The 22,805-nt window shown below is 44.4% G+C and overlaps 1 protein-coding gene across 1 annotated transcript in view; it reads left to right on the forward strand.

The window, feature by feature from the left end:
• LOC106568319 (A disintegrin and metalloproteinase with thrombospondin motifs 6) overlaps nucleotides 1-22,805 on the forward strand; it is a 200,988-nt gene that overhangs the window by 131,979 nt on the left and 46,204 nt on the right. The window contains exons 15-17 of the mRNA XM_045692499.2: nucleotides 4,012-4,114; nucleotides 4,945-5,078; nucleotides 15,364-15,487. Coding sequence (XP_045548455.1) covers nucleotides 4,012-4,114; nucleotides 4,945-5,078; nucleotides 15,364-15,487 — 361 coding nt within the window. The remainder of the gene's footprint in view (nucleotides 1-4,011; nucleotides 4,115-4,944; nucleotides 5,079-15,363; nucleotides 15,488-22,805) is intronic.

Raw genomic sequence — 22,805 nt, forward strand, 5'->3', positions numbered from 1 at the left:
AGAGTGTGTTACCTCTAGACAAACACCTGCTCGTCGAACATCTCATTCCAAAATCATGGGCATTAATATGGAGTTGGTCCCTTTTGCTGCTATAACATCCTCCACTCTTCTGGGAAGGCTTTCAACTAGATGTTGGAATATTGCTGCGGGGACTTGCTTCCATTCAGCCACAAGAGCATTAGTGAGGTCGGGCACTGATGTTGGATGATTAGGCCTGGCTTGCAGTCGGCGTTCCAATTCATCCCAAAGTTGTTCAATGGGGTTGAGGTCAGGGTTCTGTTCAGGCCAGGCAAGTTCTTCCACACCGATCTCTACAAACTATTTCTGTACGGACCTCACTTTGTGCATGGGGGCATTGTCAGGCCTTCCCCCAACTGTTGCCCCAAAGTTGGAGTCCAATGGCGGCGAGCTTTACACCACTCCAGCCAACGCTTGGCATTGCACATGGTGATCTTAGGTTTGTGTTTGGGGCGGGACACCGTCCCGTACTCGGAAGCCCATGGAAGCCCATTTCATGAAGCTCCTGACGAACAGTTCTTGTGCTGACGTTGCTTCCGGAGGCAGCATTTATACGTGCTACTCGCTTCAGCACTCGGCGTTCCGTTCTATGAGATAGTGTGTCCTACCACTTCGCGGCTGAGCCGTTGTTGCTCCTAGACATTTCCACTTCACAATAACAGCCCCTAAGGTTGATCCGGGGAAGCTCTAGCAGGGCGGAAATTTGACAAACTGTCTTGTTAGAAAGGTGGCATCCTATTACAGCGCCATGTTGAAAGTCACTGAGCTCTTCAGTAAGGCCATTCTGCTGCCACTGTTTGTCTATAGAGATTGCATGGCTGTATGCTCGGTTTTATACACCTGCCAGCAACGGATGTGGCTGAAATAGCCGAATCCACTAATTTGAAGGGGTGTCCACATACTTTTGTATATATAGTGTATGTGTTAGAGATACGAAACAGCAAAATACTAATCCTCGTTTAATTAAGAGTATTTTCTTTCTCCTCAAGGCTTTTTACATGACATGTTCTACTTAATAAGGCCCGAGGGGGTGTGGTATATGGCCAATATACCACGGCTAAGGGCTTTTCTTACGCATGGCGCAAAGCTTGGTGCTAGGACACAGCCCTTAGCCGTGGTATATTGCCCATATTTCAAAAACCTCAGAGGTGCCTTATTGCTATTTTGAACTGGTTACCAATGTAATTAGAGCAGTACAAATAAATGTTTTGTCATATCCATGGTATGCGGTCTGATGTACCACAGCTTTCAGCCAGTCAGCATTCAGGGCTTGAACCACCCAGTTTTTTTTATCTGATTTAGCCACTACACCCTGTATTCCTGACCCTGAGTTGGCTCTAGAAAATGTCTCCTTCATATTTATTCCTCTGGCAAATAAACACTCTGAATGAGCTATCTGAGCTCTTTCAGATGAGAAATCAGGCCTGGGCCAAAGCAAGGAAAACTGACTCTGTAGTGGACTGGCAATCTTTCAGACAATTGAGAAACAGATGTACTATCTCCATTAAGAAAGCCAAATCAGGCTTCTTTTTAAGCTCTATCTCTGATCCTTCAACATTTTGGAAAACAGTAAATGCACTGATGCATACACATTCCTTTTCTTCCCTGCCTAAGCAGGTTCTGTCTGCCTCTGGCATCATAACGGAGAAGAATGAGATAAGTGATGCTTTTAATCATCATTTTATCTCTGCAGGCTTTTAATTTGAGAGAAACAGTGTTTTAATTGACCCTGGTCAGTCAGTCGACTCCTCTTCCCTCTGACTCGACGGTTAACCTGTCAACTTCTAGTGCATCTTTGTTTTCAATTAAACAATTTACTACCTGTGATGTGCTACAGTAGATGCCTTACTTAAGATTGGTGTAAAAAATAAAATCAGCTGGGGCTGATATGCTTGATCCATTTTTGCTGCAGCTCTCTGCCCCTCTAATCGCTGGATCATTAACCCATATTTTTAACCTGATGATCATATCTGGTACTATTCCCAAGGTTTGGAAGGTGGCCCAAGTACTGTACTTTTTATTTTTTACATTAACAATATCTTGTCTGTAAAAAATTGTAACCTGCACTTGTATGCCGATGATACTGTTGTGTATGTTATTACCCCCACGGTAGACCAGCCTCTATCTGAACTGCAGACTGCCTTCATTGTATTACAGAAAAACTTTATTGACCTGAAATTAGTATTGAATGCAAGTACAATTAAGTATATGTTGTTCTCTAGAGCAGGGGTCCACTAAATAGTAGAAAGCAGATTATTCAGTCAACGTTCCTATAGCGATATCATCTATATGAACACAGCTCCTTTTATTTATTCATTAAATCTGTTAGATGCAGTTTATCAAAGCGCACTGCACACTCACTAATGTTCCTTCTACTATTTTGAGGCACTAAGCAAATTTTAGGTCTTGTGAGTGGAAACTTGTGCAATTTCAGTTTTAGACTAGCCAATAGGCTTTTGTGGATATTGGAGCACAATGTAGGCCTACCAACAAAACCAAATGGAACAAATCCCTGAACATTTTCACATGGAAATAGCTTTTGATTTCTATGATGTAGCCTACAGTAGCCTACATGTGGTGTTCAATGAAGGCCTACATTGCATGAGACTTTTAAAAACGTTTTTACATTATGAAGGGCTTGACATTAATTCATGATTTTGTACATGGTCTGTAACACCATGGGCCAAATAGGTGACTGTAAATTGCATTGTGTTGTAAATTCATTATTATTGCCATACAGAGAATTAGACAATGTAGCTAACCCCTCTGCCTATTGGCTTATTTCCATTATCAAGCCTGTCTAAAAATACAACACTGCCCCTTTAATTAAGACATAAGCTTTTTACCTGACTGTCTTGTCAAAGACAGCTTGAAATGTAGCCTACACATTTTGTGCTCTGGTAGGAAGCAGTAACTCCCCACTGCTGACCTATACTGATCTATAACTGGGCTAACAACTCGCTAACTAACAAAGAATATAATCAAATGTGCACACTCTGCGCTCTGATCTGAACTGATCTGAAAAGCGCATTCACTTGCGTGGGCTACCCCTGCCAATAGAATTGTACTCTGTTGTGCTCTGGATCTGCCTACAACAAAATAAAAGACTCAACTTGCTAAGTTAGATTTGTTTTTGGTTTGTTGCATTGAAAAGGGGCTGATATATTGTTGTTTCGATCACAGAAAAAACATTGATCTACAGTACCAGTCAAACGTTTGGACACACCTACTCATTCAAGTGTTTTTCTTTATTTTTACTATTTTCTACATTGTAGAATAATAGTGAAGACATCAAAACTATGAAATAACACATATGGAATCATGCAGTAACCTAAAAAGTGTTAAACAAATGAAAATATATTTGAGATTCTCAAAGTAGCCACCCTTTGCCTTGATGACAGCTTTGCACACTCTTGGCATTCCCTCAACCAGCATCACCTGGAATCCTTTTCCAACAGTCTTGAAGGAGTTCCCACATATGCTGAGCACTTGTTGGCTGCTTTCCTTTACTCTGCGGTCCAACTCATCCCAAACCTTTTTAATTGGGTTGAGGTCGAGTGATTGTGTAGGCCAGGTCATCTGATGCAGCACTCCATCTGATGCAGCGTAGCAATGAAAGTCGGTCACCCTTTCCTTCAGCTGGGTTCAGGCCTGTAGTGTGTGAGTGTGCGGGGGGGGGGGGTTCAGTCCTGTTTAGTCTGCTCTACTTTCAGCCTGTGAGATATAGCTTTGACCTGAGCTCACTCAGAGTTTTTATTTGTCCTGAGGGAAAGTGCTGCTGGCTTTCACATACGCACACGCACACGCACACGCACACACACACACACACACACACACACACACACACACACACACACACACACACACACACACACACACACAGTTTTTGGAACGTCTTTACAGACAACAGACTGTGCTAAGGTTAGTTAAACTAGGCTTTGTAAACTACCCTGACATATTCTAACGTTTTGTTTTTGTTTTGCTGTTTTCCAGGCGTGTCCATCGGGATCCCGGGATTTCCGTGAGAAGCAGTGTGCCGACTTCGACAGTTTGCCGTTCCGTGGGAAATACTACAACTGGAAGCCCTACACCGGAGGTGAGATCGGAATAATGCGTCAATCCATCCATCGCTCCACTCCATCGCTCTGTTCTTCTCCACCCGTTTGTAGCTGTGTGTGTGTGTCACGGTGGTTTATGTTGGCAGTCCCAGCTATCTCTCCCGGTGACAGTGCTGTAGTGACGTCAGCCCCCAGGTCCAGGATCAGATCTAGGCATGACGAATAGAACTCTTTATTACTATCAACAAGCTCTAGAGGAGAGCAGAGGAGCACAGCTCAGCACGGGCCTTGCTTGGTCTCCTGGGACTCCTAGCTCACAACTAACACCACAAAAGGAATTCTGTGCTTTTTTAAATCAATATAGTAAACAGAATCATTTTCTTATACTGTAGATAGATGAATTCCTACTGATGTCACTCATCATGGCACACGTGATGGGGATGATGTGAATCAGCTGTTATAGAACATGTCTTATAATTTATGTGGGAACCTGTAATCCTTCTGGCTGAACCATAGTTTTCTGTCTTGGCCCTCTACTTCCTGTTTGTGGGTGTTGGCCCAGGTTACTGTCTCTGTGACAAATGTCTCTAATGACTCTAAGTTTGTGGTCAATGTCGCTCAGTCAGTAAAACATGGTGCCTACACCGCCAAGGGTTGTGGTTTGATTCCCCCGGTGCATATGTAAAATGTATGCATGACTATAAGTCGTTTTGGTTAAAAGCGTCTGCTAAATGGCATATATTATATATTCCGTTTTTGCTGAACTCTCCCTACTGTATTTATAACTACGTGTACATGACTTGTCACCTGCCCTGTGGAAGTATGTCCACTACGTTTGACCTTGTGACCTCTGCCCTGTGTGCTCCAGGTGGTGTGAAGCCGTGTGCTCTGAACTGTCTGGCGGAGGGATATAACTTCTACACTGAGCGCTCCCCGGCTGTCATCGATGGAACACGCTGCCAGGCCGACTCACTGGACATCTGCATCAATGGAGAGTGCAAGGTGAGAGAGAGAGAGAGATAGTGTGAGAGAGAGAGATAGTGGGCGTAAAAGAGAGAGACAGAGACAGACAGAGACAGAGAGAGAGAGAAAGGAAGAGAAAGGGTGTCTATCTATCTGTCTGTCTGCGTGTCCTGAGTGTGGTAAAATTACATCAATTACATCAAGGTTCAATGACTGTAAACTGCCCCAAATAAGAGTGTCTGTTTAAAGTACACTCGTAGAAAAAAGGGTTTGAAAAGGGTTCTTCGGCTGTCCCCATAGGATAACCCTTTCTGTTTCCAGGTAGAACTCTATAGGGTTTCCATGTAGAACCCTCTGTTTAAAGGGTTATACATAGAACTCAAAAGGGTTCTTCAAAGAGACACGGCTTTCAGCCAATCCTCCTTTTAGGTTGTAGATAGCATATTTTATCCCTTCTGGTTCCCACACTTTGTGCTGTGAGTCACCCCAGTCAACAAGACAAAGATCAACCAGACCCATGCTGCTTCCAGCCAGGATCCAGCCAGTGTGACCCTAAATAAGACAGCCTGTGGCCCAGAGCCCACCAGTGGGTGCTGACTAACCCATAGGATAAGCACTCTACCATGGACATGACCTTATTACATTATAACCAACAAGCTAATAAAATAGATGACTGTAACATAATGTCATGGAACTGTCCATGAGGCTTTCCTGACCAGGAAACCTGACCCTCTGACTCAGTTTGTACAGTTTGTAGTCACACAGTGTTAGAGTTGATTAGACTCACTGGACATCTGCATCAATGGAGAGTGCAAGGAGAGAGAGGGAGAGAGAGAGAGAGATAGGAGTAATCTGAAAATCGCTGTTTATTACTGAGATCTGGGACCTAATGTTGTCTTTGTTCCGTGTGTGTACACTGTACAGAACAATGAGTTAGGGTTTTTGTGTTTGTGTGTGTGTGTGTGTCTATGCCTGTGTGTGTGTGTTGGAGGTTTCTTCCTGCAGAGCACTGGGACACATTTATTCCTAGTCACAGTCCAAGGTGTATTTTTATTTCAGCAGCAGTTGGTCTTATGGAGTATCTGACATGGTGTGATAAACCTCTGGAACACTGTCTGCTTGGAGGCTGCTCAGAAATGCTCAATATAATGTGTATAGGCCTACACACGTGTTGGGAGAAAGACAGAGGGGGAGAGAGAACAATGAGTAATTGAAAGAAAGAAAAATGTGATAGGGATGGAGCAGAGAAATGGAGAGATTAAGAAGAGAGAGAGAACAGATAGAGCAGAGAAATCAGAGGAAGGCCCTAAAAATTGTCAAAGACTCCAGCCACCCTAGTTATAGACTGTTCTCTCTGCTACCGCACGTGGTACCAGAGCGCCAAGTCTAGGTCCAAAAGGCTTCTTAACAGCTTCTACCCCCAAGCCATAAGTCTCCTGAACAGCAAATCAAATGGCTACTCAGACTATTTGCATTGTCACCCCCCCCCCTCCTTTGTTTTTACCCCCCCCGTTATGCTGCTGCTACTCTCTGTTTATTATCTATGCATAGTCACTTTAACTCTACCTACAGTACATCTACATATTACCTCAATTACCTCAACTAACTGGTGCCCCCGCACATTGAATCTGTACTGGTACCCCCTGATAGCCTCGATCCTGTTATTTTACTGCTTCTAATTTAATTATTTATTATTTTTATTTTTTCTTATCTATTTTTTACTTAACACTTATTTTTCTTAAAACTGCATTGTTGGTTAAGGGCTTGTAAGTAAGCATTTCACTGTTGTACATGCACCTGTTGTATTTGGCGCATGTGACAAATAAAACTCTAGTTGAGTCTAGCTGATAGGTAATCAACTAGCTGGGCTGCTCCCCGGACCCTGTATGTAGGGACTTGTACAATACTTGAACATGGCTATTGAACTTGACATTTGTCTCTGTATTTATTATTTAATCTAACATATCATACAGAAACTTGGTATCAGCTCGAAAACCACTACGTTTGTTATACACAGGAAAAAACACCCCTACTAAATAGGACCTTCAATTAGAGGCAACGAGGAACAGCTGCCTCCAATTGAAGGTCAACCCAAGAAACTTAAAGATAGAAATAGACACACTAGAACAAACATAGAAATATACAAACATAGAACATAAACCAAAAACCCAAAACACATAAAACAAACACCCCCTGCCACGCCCTGACCAAACTACAATAACAAATAACCCCCTTTACTGGTCAGGACATGACAGTACCCCCCCCCCCCCCCCCCCCCCAAAGGTGCAGACCCCGTATGCACCTCAAACAAAAAACACAAAATTAACCCCAAATAAAGGGAGGGAAGGGAGGGTGGGAAGGGACGGTTCCTGTGCTACACCCCCCCTTCCCAAACCTCCCCCCACGGAGGAGGCTCTGGCTCCGGGCTTAATCCCCACTCTAACCTGTCCACCCCTGCTGAAGACTCAGGACTGTAGCCCACCGCTGAAGGCTCTGGGCTGAGGGGCGACTCTGGCTGCGCCGGACTGGCGGGCGACTCTGGCTGTGCCCGACTGGCGGGCGACTCTGGCTGCGCAGGACTGGCGGGCGACTCTGGCTGCGCAGGACTGGCGGGCGACTCTGTCGGTTCCGGACTGTGGGCCGTCTCTGTCGGTTCCAGACTGTGGGCCGTCTCTGTCGGTTCCGGACTGTGGGCCGTCGCCGGAAGCTCTAGACGGGGCACTGTCGCCGGAAGCTCTAGACGGGGCACTGTCACCGGAAGCTCTAGATGGGGACTGTGCACTGAAGGCCTGATGCGTGGGACTGGCTTTGGAGGCGCCAGACTAGTGACACACACCACAGGGCTGGTGCGAGGAGCAGGAACAGGACGTACTGGACTGGGCAGGCGCACTAAAGGCCTGATGCGTGGGGCTGGCTTTGGAGGCGCCAGAACCGTAACACGCACCACATGGCTAGTGCGAGGAGCAGCAACAGGATGTACTGGACTGGGCAGGCGCACTAAAGGCCTGGTGCGTGGGGCTGGCTTTGGAGGCGCCAGAACCGTAACACGCACCACATGGCTAGTGCGAGGAGCAGCAACAGGATGTACTGGACTGGGCAGGCGCACTAAAGGCCTGGTGCGTGGGACTGGCTTTGGAGGCGCCAGAACCGTAACACGCACCACATGGCTAGTGCGAGGAGCAGCAACAGGATGTACTGGACTGGGCAGGCGCACTAAATGCCTGGTGCGTGGAGTTGGCTTAGGAGGCGCCAGCCTAGTAACACGCACCTCAGGGCTATTGCGAGGAGCAGGACGTACTGGACTGTGGAGGCTTACCGGAGAGAGAGTGTGAGAAGCAGGCACATGCTCGACACAATAAGCACGGGGAGTTTGCTCAGGGCTTACCCCTGGCCCAGCCAAACTACCCCATTCTTTGGAGGGGCTGCCTCTTGTTCTTCCCTGGTAGGCTCCGATATCGTTCAATAACTTGCCCCCAAGTCCAGTTTCTCCTCTCCATCCACTCCAATACAGACCAGGTGTCCATCTCTGCCCGGGCACGCCACTTGATCCAGTCATGGTGGGTGGTTCTGTAACGTGGGTCGTCTAATGGGGACCAAGGCGCGGCGTGTGATGTGCTCATATTTACTTTTATTTAACTCAAAATCAAACAAACAACAAAACGACCGTAAACAGTCCCATCAGGTGCAACATACACAAAACAGGAAACAACCACCCACAAAACACAGGAAAAAACACCCCTACTAAATAGGACCTTCAATTAGAGGCAACGAGGAACAGCTGCCTCCAATTGAAGGTCAACCCAAGAAACTTAAACATAGAAATAGACACACTAGAACAAACATAGAAATATACAAACATAGAACATAAACCAAAAACCCCGAAACACATAAAACAAACACCCCCTGCCACACCCTGACCAAACTACAATAACAAATAACCCCCTTTACTGGTCAGGACGTGACACCCACGCAACACAACAACAGGGTGATGCAAAGGCCATACTGGATGCATTGGGGAATTCGTTTTTGGAAGCTGTAAACAGGAAGAGGGTGAGTCAGTACACAACTTTGTAACCCGTTTGAGAGAAAGATCCACTACTTGTGAATATGGGGGATTGAAAGGTGAACTGATTCGTGACAAAATAGTACTGGGAATTGCAAATGAGGACACAAATAAGAGAGAGAAGCTTAACATTAGTAAATGCTAGAGGTCGACCGATTAATCGAAATGGCCGATTAATTAGGGCCGATTTCAAGTTTTCATAACAATCGGTAATCGTCATTTTTGGACACCGATTATGGCCGATTACATTGCGCTCCACGAGGAGCCTGCATGGCAGGCTGACTACCTGTTATGCGAGTGCAGCAAGGAACCAAGGTAAGGTGCTAGCTAGCATTAAACTCATCTTATAAAAAAAAATCAATCTTAACATAATCACTAGTTAACTACACATGGTATTGATGATATTACTAGTTTAACTAGCTTGTCCTGCGTTGCATATAATCGATGCGGTGCCTGTTAATTTATCATTGAATCACAGCCTACCTAGCCAAACGGGTGATTTTTCAAGCCCATTCGCGAAAAAAGCACTGTCGTTGAACCAATGTGTACCTAACCATAAACATCAACGCCTTTCTTAAAATCAATACACAAGTATATATTTTTAAACCTGCATATTTAGTTAATATTGCCTGCTAACATGAATTTCTTTTAACTAGGGAAATTGTGTCTTGCATTCTGTGCAACAGAGTCAGGGTATATGCAGCAGTTTGGGATGCCTGGCTCGTTGCAAACTGTGTGAAGACCATTTCTTCCTAACAAAGACAGCCAACTTCGCTAAACGGGGGATGATTTAACAAAAGCGCATTTGCGAAAAAAGCACAATCGTTGCACGAATGTACCTGACCATAAACATCAATGCCTTTCTTAAAATCAATACACAGAAGTACATTTTTTTAAACCTGCATATTTAGTTAAAGAAATTCATGTTAGCAAGCAAAATTAACTAGGCAAATTGTGTCACTTCTCTCGCGTTCATTGCACGCAGAGTCAGGGTATATGCAACAGTTTGGGCCGCCTGGCTCGTTGCGAACTAATTTGCCAGAATTTTACATAATTATGACATAACATTGAAGTTTGTGCAATGTAACAGCAATATTTAGACTTATGGATGCCACCCGTTAGATAGAATACGGAACGGTTCCGTATTTCACTGAAAGAATAAACGTTTTGTTTTCGAAATGATACTTTCCGGATTTGACCATATTAATGACCTAAGGCTCGTATTTCTGTTTGTTATTATACCATAATTAAGTCTATGATTTCATAGCGCAGTCTGACTGAGCGGTGGTAGGCAGCACCAGGCTCGTAAGCATTCATTCAAACAGCACTTTCCTGCGTTTGCCAGCAGCTCTTCGCAATGCTTCAAGAATGTTTATGACTTCAAGCCTATCAACTCCCGAGATTAGGCTGGCAATACTAAAGTACCTATTAGAACATCCAATAGTCAAAGGTATATGAAATACAAATGGTATAGAGAGAAATAGTCCTATAATAACTGCAACCTAAAACTTCTTACCTGGGAATATTGAAGACTCATGTTAAAAGGAACCACCAGCTTTCATATGTTCTCATGTTCTGAGCAAGGAACTTAAGTGTTAGATTTTTTACATGGCACATATTGCACTTTTACTTTCTTCTACAACACTTTGTTTTTGCATTATTTAAACCAAATTGGACATGTTTCATTATTTATTTGAGACTAAATTGATTTTATTGATGTATTATATTAAGTTAAAATAAAAGTGTTCATTGTTCTTTCAGTATTGTTGTAATTGTCATTATTATAAATATATATCTAAATATCGGCTTTTTTTGGTCCTCCAATAATCGGTATTGGTATCGGCGTTGAAAAATCATAATCAGTCGACCTCTAGTAAATGCCATTGAAATGTGCCGCCCTGCCAAAGTCATCACTGACATGAGAATGAGAGCAATATAAATGGAAACCCCACACACTGAGGCTGAGACTGTTCACACTGTTGCCAGGCAAACATTCAGACAAAACCAATCAAGGCAGAGTAATTCACCACGAATGGCGAACACAGATAGCCCCATAGCATGAAAATACTGTGGAAATGCACACGCAAGACGCAAAGACCACTGCCCTGCCTATGGAAAACCATGCAGAGCTTGTGGAACTAATAATCACTTTGCAAAAGTGTGTCTCAAAGCAAAAGAAGGGTGAGTGAGGGCAAGATTCACTGTGTTGATGATGTCTCTCATTGTTCAGAACAGTGAAAGTGTCATTTACATGTATGAATCCATTGGGATTGTACACTCAAGAGGGAAGAAATTGTTTGTGACGCTACGATAACACAATAAGCTGCAACAAAGTCAACTGGATTCCGGTGCTACGTGCAACGTAATGAGCTACAAAGACAAAATCAATCTGGCACCTGACAAACATCTCTTGCCCAGCGATACTAGACTAAAGTTGTACTCAGGAGAGCTAATGAGCTTTATGGGCATCTTTGAAACTGAATGTGTTAATCGGGGACACAAATACAAGCTGGAGTTTGAGATCGTGAAAAGCTGGTCAACATCCTCTCCTCTGAGGCTATACATGTGAACGCCTGGAACTAATGCAGTTCACCGTACCAAATGACCTGTTTGTGGAGCATGTCCAACATGGACCCCCCCCCTCCAAAAAACAACTACTCAGAAGATATGACAATGTATTCAACAGACCTGTTGAATCAGTACCTTGAGAGGTACATTTTGAATTGGATGACAGTGTCACTCCAGTCTAGTGTGCTTCTCGTAATGTGCCCATTGCAATGAAAGCGGCTGTAAAGGCCTAGCTGGACAAGTATGAGGCCGATGGCCACATGACGTCTGTGACTGAACCAACTGACTGGATCAGCAATATGGTCATAGTAAAAAAGCCAGAGAAGCTGAGAGTCTGCATCGACCCAAAGCATCTGAACCAAGAACTGAAACGTTCCCACTATATCATGCCGACACTGGAGGATGTCCTCTACAAGCTTCCCAAGGCCAGGGTTTTCACCTTGGTGAATGCCCGAGATGCATTCCTGCAATGTAAGTTGGATGAAGAAAGCAGCTTCATGACTACCTTCTGAACCCCTTGTGGTCGGAAACTTTGACCCAAGCTCCCCTTTGGTGTCTCCGAGGCGCCTGAGGTAGACCAACACAAGCAGCACGAGTTACTGGCTGGGCTCAAGGACATTGAACCTATTGCTGATGATGTCCTGATTGTAGGTTGCGGTGACACAGACAAAGAAGCAGTACGCAACCACGATGTGATGTTCCTGGCACTGATGGAGCATTGCCGATCAGTTAAGCTGCGCCTTGGCCTGAAGAAGCTGCAGCTCAAGGTGAAAGACGTCCACTTCCATGGCCACATTCTCTCAGCCATAGGCCTGAAGCCGGACCCAGACAAAGTCAGAGCGATCCTCAACACGCCAAACCCGTCTGATGCAAAAGGAGTGCAGCGTCTCATCGGCACACCTATCAGCAGTCTGTGAGCCTCTGCGCCGGCTGCTGGACTAAGACACACCATGGCACTGGCTATCCAAACACGAGGCCACAGTGCAGGAGATTAAATCTCTGGCTTCATCCATGCCTGTGTTGCGCTACTACGACGTTATGAAGCCTGTCACAATCCAGAGCGACTCCAGGCAAAGTGGACTTGGATGCTGCCTTAGGCAGGAAGGCCAGCCCGTTGCATTTGCCTCGAGAGTGCTCAGCCCCACCAAACGAAACTATGCACAAATTGAGAAAGAGTGCCTCAGCATTGTCTATTCTCCTGCCAGTGCTTCCATCACTACTTATATGGTCACAGCTGAAACTGACCACAAACCATTGCCATATTCAGTAAACCTCTCCTCAACGAGCCCAAGATGCTTCAAAGCATGCTCCTGACTCTGCAAAATTACAGCCTGAAGGTCATCTACAAGCCGGGACCAGAGATGTACATCAGCGACACACTGAGCAGGGCAACAGCACAATGTACAAGCAGAGGCACTGCCTATCAGTGACATGCCATCTGTTTGCTACAGCAGGAACAACAAGATGTTCAACAGATCAATCAGGCAGACTACTTGAACATCACAGATCACCGCCTAGCCCAGATCAGACAACACACTGACAAGCCCGAACACCTGCAGTCACTGAAGTCCATGGTTCTCACAGGTTGGCCATACTGAAGGAGGAGACACCTTTCACAGCGAGAGAATAATGGACCTTTCGAGACGAGATCAGCGTGCAAAATGGCATCTTGTTCAGAGATCAGAAGGTCATTATCTCCATATCACCACATCCAGAGATGTTTACCGCATGCACTCCAGTCACATTGGAGGTGCTACCGCCAGGCACGCAAAACATTATACTGGTCAAACATGCAAGCAGAAATGAAAGACTTTGTCAGCAGCTGTACCACATGCAGCGAGTACGCTCATGAACAGCAAAAGGAAACCATGATGTCAGATGGCCCACAAGGGCCTGGCAAATCATCGGCATGGACTTATTCAGCCACAAGCGAAAGGACTTCTCATCGTTGATCACTACTCTGACTTTTGGAAAATTGAACTGCTCCCTGACTTGTTTGCAGAGACGGTCATAAAGACGGTCATAAAGCAGTTTGCAAGGCGAGGTCAGCCTGTCAAGGTCATCACAGACAATGGCCCACAATTCACTGCACAGTTCAAGTGTTTCGCCTCAGAATGGGAGTTTGACCACGTGATCTCCTCTTCAAGGCACCCAAAGGCAAATGGCAAGACAGAGTCAGCTGTCAAGATTGCAAGAAACCTGTTACACAGGGCCTTGCATGACAGCAATGACCCCTGATAGAAACCTGTTACGCAGGGCCTTGCGTGACAGCAACGACCACTGATATAAACCTGTTACGCAGGGCCTTGCATGATAGCAACGACCCCTGATAGAAACCTGTTACGCAGGGCCTTGCATGATAGCAACGACCCCTGATAGAAACCTGTTATGTAGGGCCTTGCGTGACGGAAATGACCCCTGGAAAGAACGCCTTCTGTCCCGATGTCTGAAGACTACCATCCCTGTAGCCAACAAGCTACTTGAGCTCTGCGTCATGGTTGGCGTCACGGACAAACTGCGTCACAGAAAGCAGCTCGCTAAGTGCTTCTACGACCGGACTGCTTGAGACCTACCAGAACTGGAGGTGAAACGACAAGGATGAAACCACTGCCGGGAGACCACTCTGAGTTGCACCACATTCTTACCTGGTGGATGTCGATGGCTCCCTCTATCGTTGGAGTCAGGTGGATCTGCGCTTAGCAGAGCAGACAAACCAGAACACACCATACACTCACCTAGATGAGCTGGATCACAGTCCAGGCCTAGATCCAAGGGGTGCAGAATTGAGACACGAGCCAACTGAGGGTGAGGCTTCTACCTCACCAGGCTCTCCAGCTCGTGACCCTTGACCTACCCCTGTCAGAGCCCATACTTACTCACAGGTGGTTCGGCTGTGGAAGCCACCGGACAGGCTTGCGCTGTAAGGAAGTGACTGTGTTAACCTGTCCTCTGTTACATAAAAACAATAGTTTAAAGAAAAGAGGAAGACGACAACTGAAGTAAAAAGAAAATGTAATTCATTTTCATTTGTTATGACTTGAGTGTTAAAAACGTAATGTTATACTGTTATGTTTGCACTTTCTATTGAAAAGGATGATGTTACGGAGTCTAGTTGATAGGTAATCAACTAGCTGGGCTGCTCCCCGGACCCTGTATGTAGGGACATGTACAATACTTGAACATGGCTATTGAACTTGACATTTGTGTTTGTCTTTATTATTTAATCTGACATATCATACAGAAACAGAGACAGACAGAGTGACAGAGAAAGAGGCAAAGAGTGATTGTGAGGGATGTCTGTGAGAATGTCTTTTTCTCTCGTGTTTTTAAGTTGACACCCATAATTCCCCCATCACATTATAGAGTCTCAATTATGTTAAAACAGAGTCTATAAAATGCTGAAATACTTACTTTACTGTAACTCTCTAAAGAGACTGGCTATATGTCAGTCTGACCTTCTCATCCTACTGTAATTGTACTGTTGGTAGTACCCAGGTACTATCAAATCATGAGTCAGCATTTTAATTTACGTAAAACTGCTGCTCCATGCAGCTTCCACAGACATAAAGTCATTTCTTTAGCACTTGTCTTTATTACTATGATATTATTATGGTATTATTAAACAGTATTATTATGGTATACTGTAAGTTGTACTTGATGTAATATAACATGGTACCATGTCTCCTCTCTCAGCACGTAGGCTGTGACAACATCCTGAGCTCAGACGCCAAGGAGGACCGCTGTCGGGTGTGTGGAGGGGACGGCAGCACCTGTGAGGCCACAGAGGGACTGTTCAATGACTCTCTGCCCAGAGGAGGTAAGACCCAGGCTGGGGACAGAACCTAATAGGGCTCCTTACTTCAGGTGTGCAAATGTTTAACTTATATGGGCTAGGTGGGACACTATTCAACAGCCAGTGAAATAGCATGGCGCGAAATACAAAACAGCAAAAATCTCATAATTTCATTTTCTCAAACAATTAACTATTTTACACCATTTTAAAGATAAACTTCTCGTTAATCTAACCACATTGTCCGATTTCAGAAAGGCTCTACGGCGAAAGCATAAAATTAGATTATGTTAGGACATAAACTTTACAAGAAAAACCACAGCCATTTTCCAAGCAAGGACATGCATCACAAAAACCAAAAATACAGCTAGAATATTCACTAACCTTTGATGATCTTCATCAGATGGCACTCATAGGACTTCATGTTACACAATACATGTATGTTTTGCTCGATAAAGTTCATATTTATATCCAAAAACCCCATTGTACATTGGTGCGTGATGTTCAGAAAATGTATTCCCACCAAAACTTCCTGTGAATGAGCAGATCAATTTACAAAAATACGTTGATAAAATTTACAACAGTTATTGAAAGAATTATAGATATACTTCTCCTTAATGCAACCGCTGTGTCCGATTTTAAAATAGCTTTATGGAGAAAGCACATTTTTCAATATTCTGAGTACATAGCTCAGCCATCAAAGCAAGCTATACAGATACCCGCCAAGTTCTGGGGTCAACTAAACTCAGAATTAGTATTATAAATATTCTCTAATCGTTGCTGATCTTTGTCAGAATGCACTCCCAGGACTCCTACTTCCACAATAAATGTTTTTTTGTTCGAAATACTCCATATTTATGTCCAAATACCTCTGTTTTGTTTGTGCGTTCAGATCACTATCCAAAGGCATAACGCGCGAGCGTAAATCCAGACACGAAAAGTCAAATAGTTCCATTACCGTTCGTAGAAACATGTCAAACGTTGTTTACAATCAATCCTTAGGGTCTTTTTAACATAAAATGTCGATAATTTTCCAACCGGACAATGGCGTATTTATTACAGAGGAAAAAGAAGGAGCGGTGCGCCAAATGTGCCTGCGCATTAAACAACTCACTGGTCCCAGGCAGTCCACTCTTTGACTGAGCTCCTATTTTCTGCCCAGTAACAGGAGAAGGATGAAACACGTTTCTAAAGGCTGTTGACAGCCAATGGAAGCCTTAGTAAGTGCAACGTGACCCCACAGACACTGTAGTTTCGATAGGGATTCAAAAGAAGAACTACAATTCTCAGATTTCCCACTTCCTGGTTGGATTTTTCTCAGGTTTTTGCCTGCTATATGAGTTCTGTTATACTCATAGACATCATTCAAACAGTTTTAGAAACTTCAGAGTGTTTTCTATCCAAATCTACTAATAATATGCAAATATTTGACTCTGGGCCCGAGTATTAGGCAGTTTACTCTGGGCACGCTTTTCATCAGAAAATGAAAATACTGCCCCCTATACCTTAAAAAGTTCAGTTCCATACAAAGAAAAAGGGAGTGTATTGTGTAAAGAAGAGAAGCGTAGAGAAGAGAAGAAGCGTTTATAGTGTACAGAAGACAGGAGTAGGGAAGAGAAGAAGAGTTTATAGTGTACAGAAGTTAGGGGTTGAGAAGAGAAGAAGAGTTTATAGTGCAGAGAAGACAGGAGTAGAGAAGAAGAGTTTATAGTGTACAGAAGACAGGAGTAGAGAAGAGAAGAAGAGTTTATAGTGTACAGAAGACAGGAGTAGAGAAGAAGAGTTTATAGTGTACAGAAGACAGGAGGAGAGAAGAGAAGAAGAGTTTATAGTGTACAGAAGACAGGAGTAGAGAAGAAGAGTTTATAGTGGAGACAAGACAGGAGTGTATAGAGAAGAGTAAATTATGTTTCTGAGAGTGTCCACTACTCTGTGCGATCTGAAAGCTGCCAAACACTGCACATTTGTAATCACTTTCCGGGAGTCACATCCCCATGCAGAAAAGCAAGGTGAAAACAATTTTTGGCAGAGCAGCCCTGTCCAAGGGCCAAAAGAGCACTGTAGCCAAAACACTTAATTTTTCATGGAAATCTTTCCCCCCTTTGTCACCCAATGATAAAGCATATGTTTTTGGGAGTTGAGAAACATGTTGTCAAACATAAATGGAAGAATAATATATTCACATTAACTACATCATCAAATGAAGAACTCAGAGTGGAGATATGGTTTCATCCTGGCACTGGGTCCTAGACTAGTTGAGATATGGCATCATCCTGGCTCTGGCTCCAAGACTACTGGAGATATGGCTTCACTGTGGTTCCGGGTCCAAGACTAGTGGAGATATGGCTTCATTCTGGCTCTGGGTTCAAGACTACTGAAGATATGGCTTCCCGCTCTGCCCTCAGACAAACCATCAAACATGCAAAGCATCAATACAGAACTAAGATTGAATTCTACTACACCAGCTTTGACGCTCGTTGGATGTGGCAGGGCTTGCAAACTTTTACGGACTACAAAGAGAAATACAGCCGCAAGCTGCATAGTGAAGCCAGCTAACCAGACGAGCTAAATCAAATCAAATTTCAAATCAAATTTATTTTTATATAGCCCTTCGTACATCAGCTGATATCTCAAAGTGCTGTACAGAAACCCAGCCTAAAACCCCAAACAGCAAGCAAAGCATGTGAAAGAAGCACGGTGGCTAGGAAAAACTCCCTAGGAAAAACTCCCTAGAAAGGCCAAAAACCTAGGAAGAAACCTAGAGAGGAACCAGGCTATGAGGGGTGGCCAGTCCTCTTCTGGCTGTGCAGGGTGGATATTATAACAGAACATGGTCAAGATGTTAAAATGTTAAAATGTTCATAAATGACCAGCATGGTCAAATAATAATAATCATAGTAGTTGTCGAGGGTGCAACAAGCACGTCCGGTGAACAGGTCAGGGTTCCATAGCCGCAGGCAGAACAGTTGAAACTGGAGCAGCAGCACGGCCAGGTGGACTGGGGACAGCAAGGAGTCATCATACCAGGTAGTCCTGAGGCATGGTCCTAGGGCTCAGGTCCTCCGAGAGAAAGACAGAAAGAGAGTAAGAGAGAATTAGAGAGAGCATATTTAAATTCACACAGGACACCGGATAAGACAAGAGAAATACTCCAGATGTAACAGACTGACCCTAGCCCCCCGACACATAAACTACTGCAGCATAAATACTGGAGGCTGAGACAGGAGGGATCAGAAGACACTGTGGCCCCATCCGATGATACCCCCGGACAGGGCCAAACAGGCAGGATATAACCCCACCCACTTTGCCAAAGCACAGCCCCCACACCACTAGAGGGATGTCTCCAACCACCAACTTACCGTCCTAAGACAAGGCCGAGTATAGCCCACAACGATCTCCGCCATGGCACAACCCAAGGGGGGGCACCAACCCAGACAGGAAGACCACGTCAGTGACTCAACCCACTCAAGTGAAGCACCCCTCCCATGGACGGCATGGAAGAACACCAGTAAGCCAGTGACTCAGCCCCTGTAAAAGGGTTAGAGGCAGAGAATCCCAGTGGAAAGAGGGGAACCGGCAAGGCAGAGACAGCAAGGGCGGTTCGTTGCTCCAGCCTTTCCGTTCACCTTCACACTCCTGGGCCAGACTATACTTAATCATAGGACCTACTGAAGAGATAAGTCTTCAGTAAAGACTTAAAGGTTGAGACTGAGTCTCCGTCTCTCACATTTGTAGGCAGACCATTCCATAAAAATGGAGCTCTATAGGAGAAAGCCCTACCTCCAGCCGTTTGCTTAGAAATTCTAGGGACAATTAGGAGGCCTGCGTCTTGTGACCGTAGCGTACGTGTAGGTATGTACGGCAGGACCAAATCGGAAAGATAGGTAGGAGCAAGCCCATGTAATGCTTTGTAGGTTAGCAGTAAAACCTTGAAATCAGCCCTTGCCTTAACAGGAAGCCAGTGTAGGGAGGCTAGCACTGGAGTAATATGATCAAATTTTTTGGTTCTTGTCAGGATTCTAGCAGCCGTATTTAGCACTAACTGAAGTTTATTTAGTGCTTTATCCGGGTAGCCGGAAAGTAGAGCATTGCATTAGTCCAGCCTAGAAGTAACAAAAGCATGGATACATTTTTCTGCGTCATTTTTGGACAGAAAATTTCTGATTTTTGCAACGTTACGTAGATGGAAAAAAGCTGTCCTTGAAACAGTCTTGCTATGTTCTTCAAAAGAGAGATCAGGGTCCAGAGTAACGCCGAGGTCCTTCACAGTTTTATTTGAGACGACTGTACAACCATCCAGATTAATTGTCAGATTCAACAGAAGATCTCTTTGTTTCTTGGGACCTAGAACAAGCATCTCTGTTTTGTCCGAGTTTAAAAGTAGAAAGTTTGCAGCCATCCACTTCTTTATGTCTGAAACACAGGCTTCTAGCGAGGGCAATTTTGGGGCTTCACCATGTTTCATTGAAATGTACAGCTGTGTGTCGTCCGCATAGCAGTGAAATTTAACATTATGTTTTCGAATGACATCCCCAAGAGGTAAAATATATAGTGAAAACAATAGTGGTCCTAAAACGGAACCTTGAGGAACATCGAAATTTACAATTGATTTGTCAGAAGACAAACCATTCACAGAGACAAACTGATATCTTTCCCGACAGATAAGATCTAAACCAGGCCAGAACTTGTCCATGTAGACCAATTTGGGTTTCCAATCTCTCCAAAAGAATGTGGTGATCGATGGTATCAAAAGCGGCACTAAGATCTAGGAGCACGAGGACAGATGCAGAGCCTCGGTCTGACGTCATTAAAAGGTCATTTACCACCTTCACAAGTGCAGTCTCAGTGCTATGATGGGGTCTAAAACCAGACTGAAGCGTTTCGTATACATTGTTTGTCTTCAGGAAGGCAGTGAGTTGCTGTGCAACAGCTTTTTCTAAAATTTTTGAGAGGAATGGAAGATTCAATATAGGCCGATAGTTTTTTATAATTTCTGGATCAAGATTCGGCTTTTTCAAGAGAGGCTTTATTACTGCCACTTTTAGTGAGCTTGGTACACATCCGGTGGATAGAGAGCCGTTTATTATGTTCAACATAGGAGGGCCAAGCACAGGAAGCAGCTCTTTCAGTAGTTTAGTTGGAATAGGGTCCAGTATGCAGCTTGAGGGTTTGGAGGCCATGATTATTTTCATCATTGTGTCAAGAGATATAGTACTAAACACTTTAGTATCTCCCTTGATCCTAGGTCCTGGCAGAGTTGTGTAGACTCAGGACAATGGAGCTTTGGAGGAATACCCAGATTTAAAGAGGAGTCTGTAATTTGCTTTCTAATGATCATGATCTTTTCCTCAAAGAAGTTCATAAATTTATTACTGCTGAAGTGAAAGCCATCCTCCATTTGCGAAGGCTGCTTTTTAGTTAGCTTTGCGACAGTATCAAAAAGAAATTTCGGATTGTTCTTATTTTCCTCAATTAAGTTGGAAAAATAGGATGATCGAGCAGCAGTGAGGGCTCTTCGATACTGCACGGTACTGTCTTTCCAAGCTAGTCGGAAGACTTCCAGTTTGGTGTGGCGCCATTTCCGTTCCAATTTTCTGGAAGCTTGCTTCAGAGCTCGTGTATTTTCTGTATACCAGGGAGCTAGTTTCTTATGACAGATGTTTTTAGTTTTTAGGGGTGCAACTGCATCTAGGGTATTGCGCAAGATTAAATTGAGTTCCTCGGTTAGGTGGTTAACTGATTTTTGTCCTCTGACGTTCTTGGGTAGGCAGAGGCAGTCTGGAAGGGCATCAAGGAATCTTTGGGTTGTCTGAGAATTTATAGCACGACTTTTAATACTCCTTGGTTGGGGTCTGAGGAGATTATTTGTTGCAATTGCAAACGTAATAAAATGGTGGTCCGATAGTCCAGGATTATGAGGAAAAACATTAAGATCCACAACATTTATTCCATGGGACAAAACTAGGTCCAGAGTATGACTGTGGCAGTGAGTAGGTCCAGAGACATGCTGGACAAAACCCACTGAGTTGATGATGGCTCCGAAAGCCTTTTGGAGTGGGTCTGTGGACTTTTCCATGTGAATGTTAAAGTCACCAAAAATTTGAATATTATCTGCTATGACTACAAGATCCGATAGGAATTCAGGGAACTCAGTGAGGAACACTGCATATGGCCCAGGAGGCCTGTAAACAGTAGTTATAAAAGGTGAGTGAGTAGGCTGCATAGATTTCATGACTAGAAGCTCAAAAGACAAAAACGTCATTGTTTTTTTTTTTGTAAATTGAAATTTGCTATCGTAAATGTTAGCAACACCTCCGCCTTTGCCGGATGCACGGGGGGTATGGTTACTAGTGTAACCAGGGGGTGAGGCCTCATTTAACACAGTAAATTCATCAGGCTTAAGCCATGTTTCAGTCAGGCCAATCACATCAAGATTATTATCAGTGATTAGTTCATTGACTATAACTGCCTTGGAAGTGAGGGATCTAACATTAAGTAACCCAATTTTGAGATGTGAGGTATCACAATCTCTTTCAATAATGGCAGGAATGGAGGAGGTCTTTATACTAGTGAGATTGCTAAAGCGAACACCGCCATTTTTTATTTTGCCCAACCTAGATCGAGGCACAGACACGGTCTCAATGGGGAAAGCTGAGCTGACTACGCTGACTGTGCTAGTGGCAGACTCCACTAAGCTGGCAGGCTGGCTAACAGCCTGCTGCCTGGCCTGCACCCTATTTCATTGTGGAGCTAGAGGAGTTAGAGCCCTGTCTATGTTCGTAGATAAGATGAGAGCACCCCTCCAGCTAGGATGGAGTCCGTCACTCCGCAACAGGCCAGGCTTGGTCCTGTTTGTGGGTGAGTCCCAGAAAGAGGGCCAATTATCTACAAATTCTATCTTTTGGGAGGGGCAGAAAACAGTTTTCAACCAGCGATTGAGTTGTGAGACTCTGCTGTAGAGCTCATCACTCCCCCTAACTGGGAGGGGGCCAGAGACAATTAATCGATGCCGACAGATCTTTCTAGCTGATTTACACGCTGAAGCTATGTTGCGCTTGGTGACCTCTGACTGTTTCATCCTAACATCGTTGGTGCCGACGTGGATAACAATATCTCTATACTCTCTACACTCGCCAGTTTTAGCTTTAGCCAGCACCGTCTTTAGATTAGCCTTAACGTCGGTAGCCCTGCCCCCTGGTAAACAGTGTATGATCGCTGGATGATTAGTTTTAAGTCTAATACTGTGGGTAATGGAGTCGCCAATGACTAGGGTTTTCAATTTGTCAGAGCTAATGGTGGGAGCCGTCGGCGTCTCAGACCCCACAACGGGAGGAGTAGAGACCAG

Source organism: Salmo salar, chromosome 13 (assembly GCF_965601325.2).
Source record: "Salmo salar chromosome 13, fSalSal1, whole genome shotgun sequence".
In the NCBI taxonomy this organism is placed as follows: Eukaryota; Metazoa; Chordata; class Actinopteri; order Salmoniformes; family Salmonidae; genus Salmo; species Salmo salar.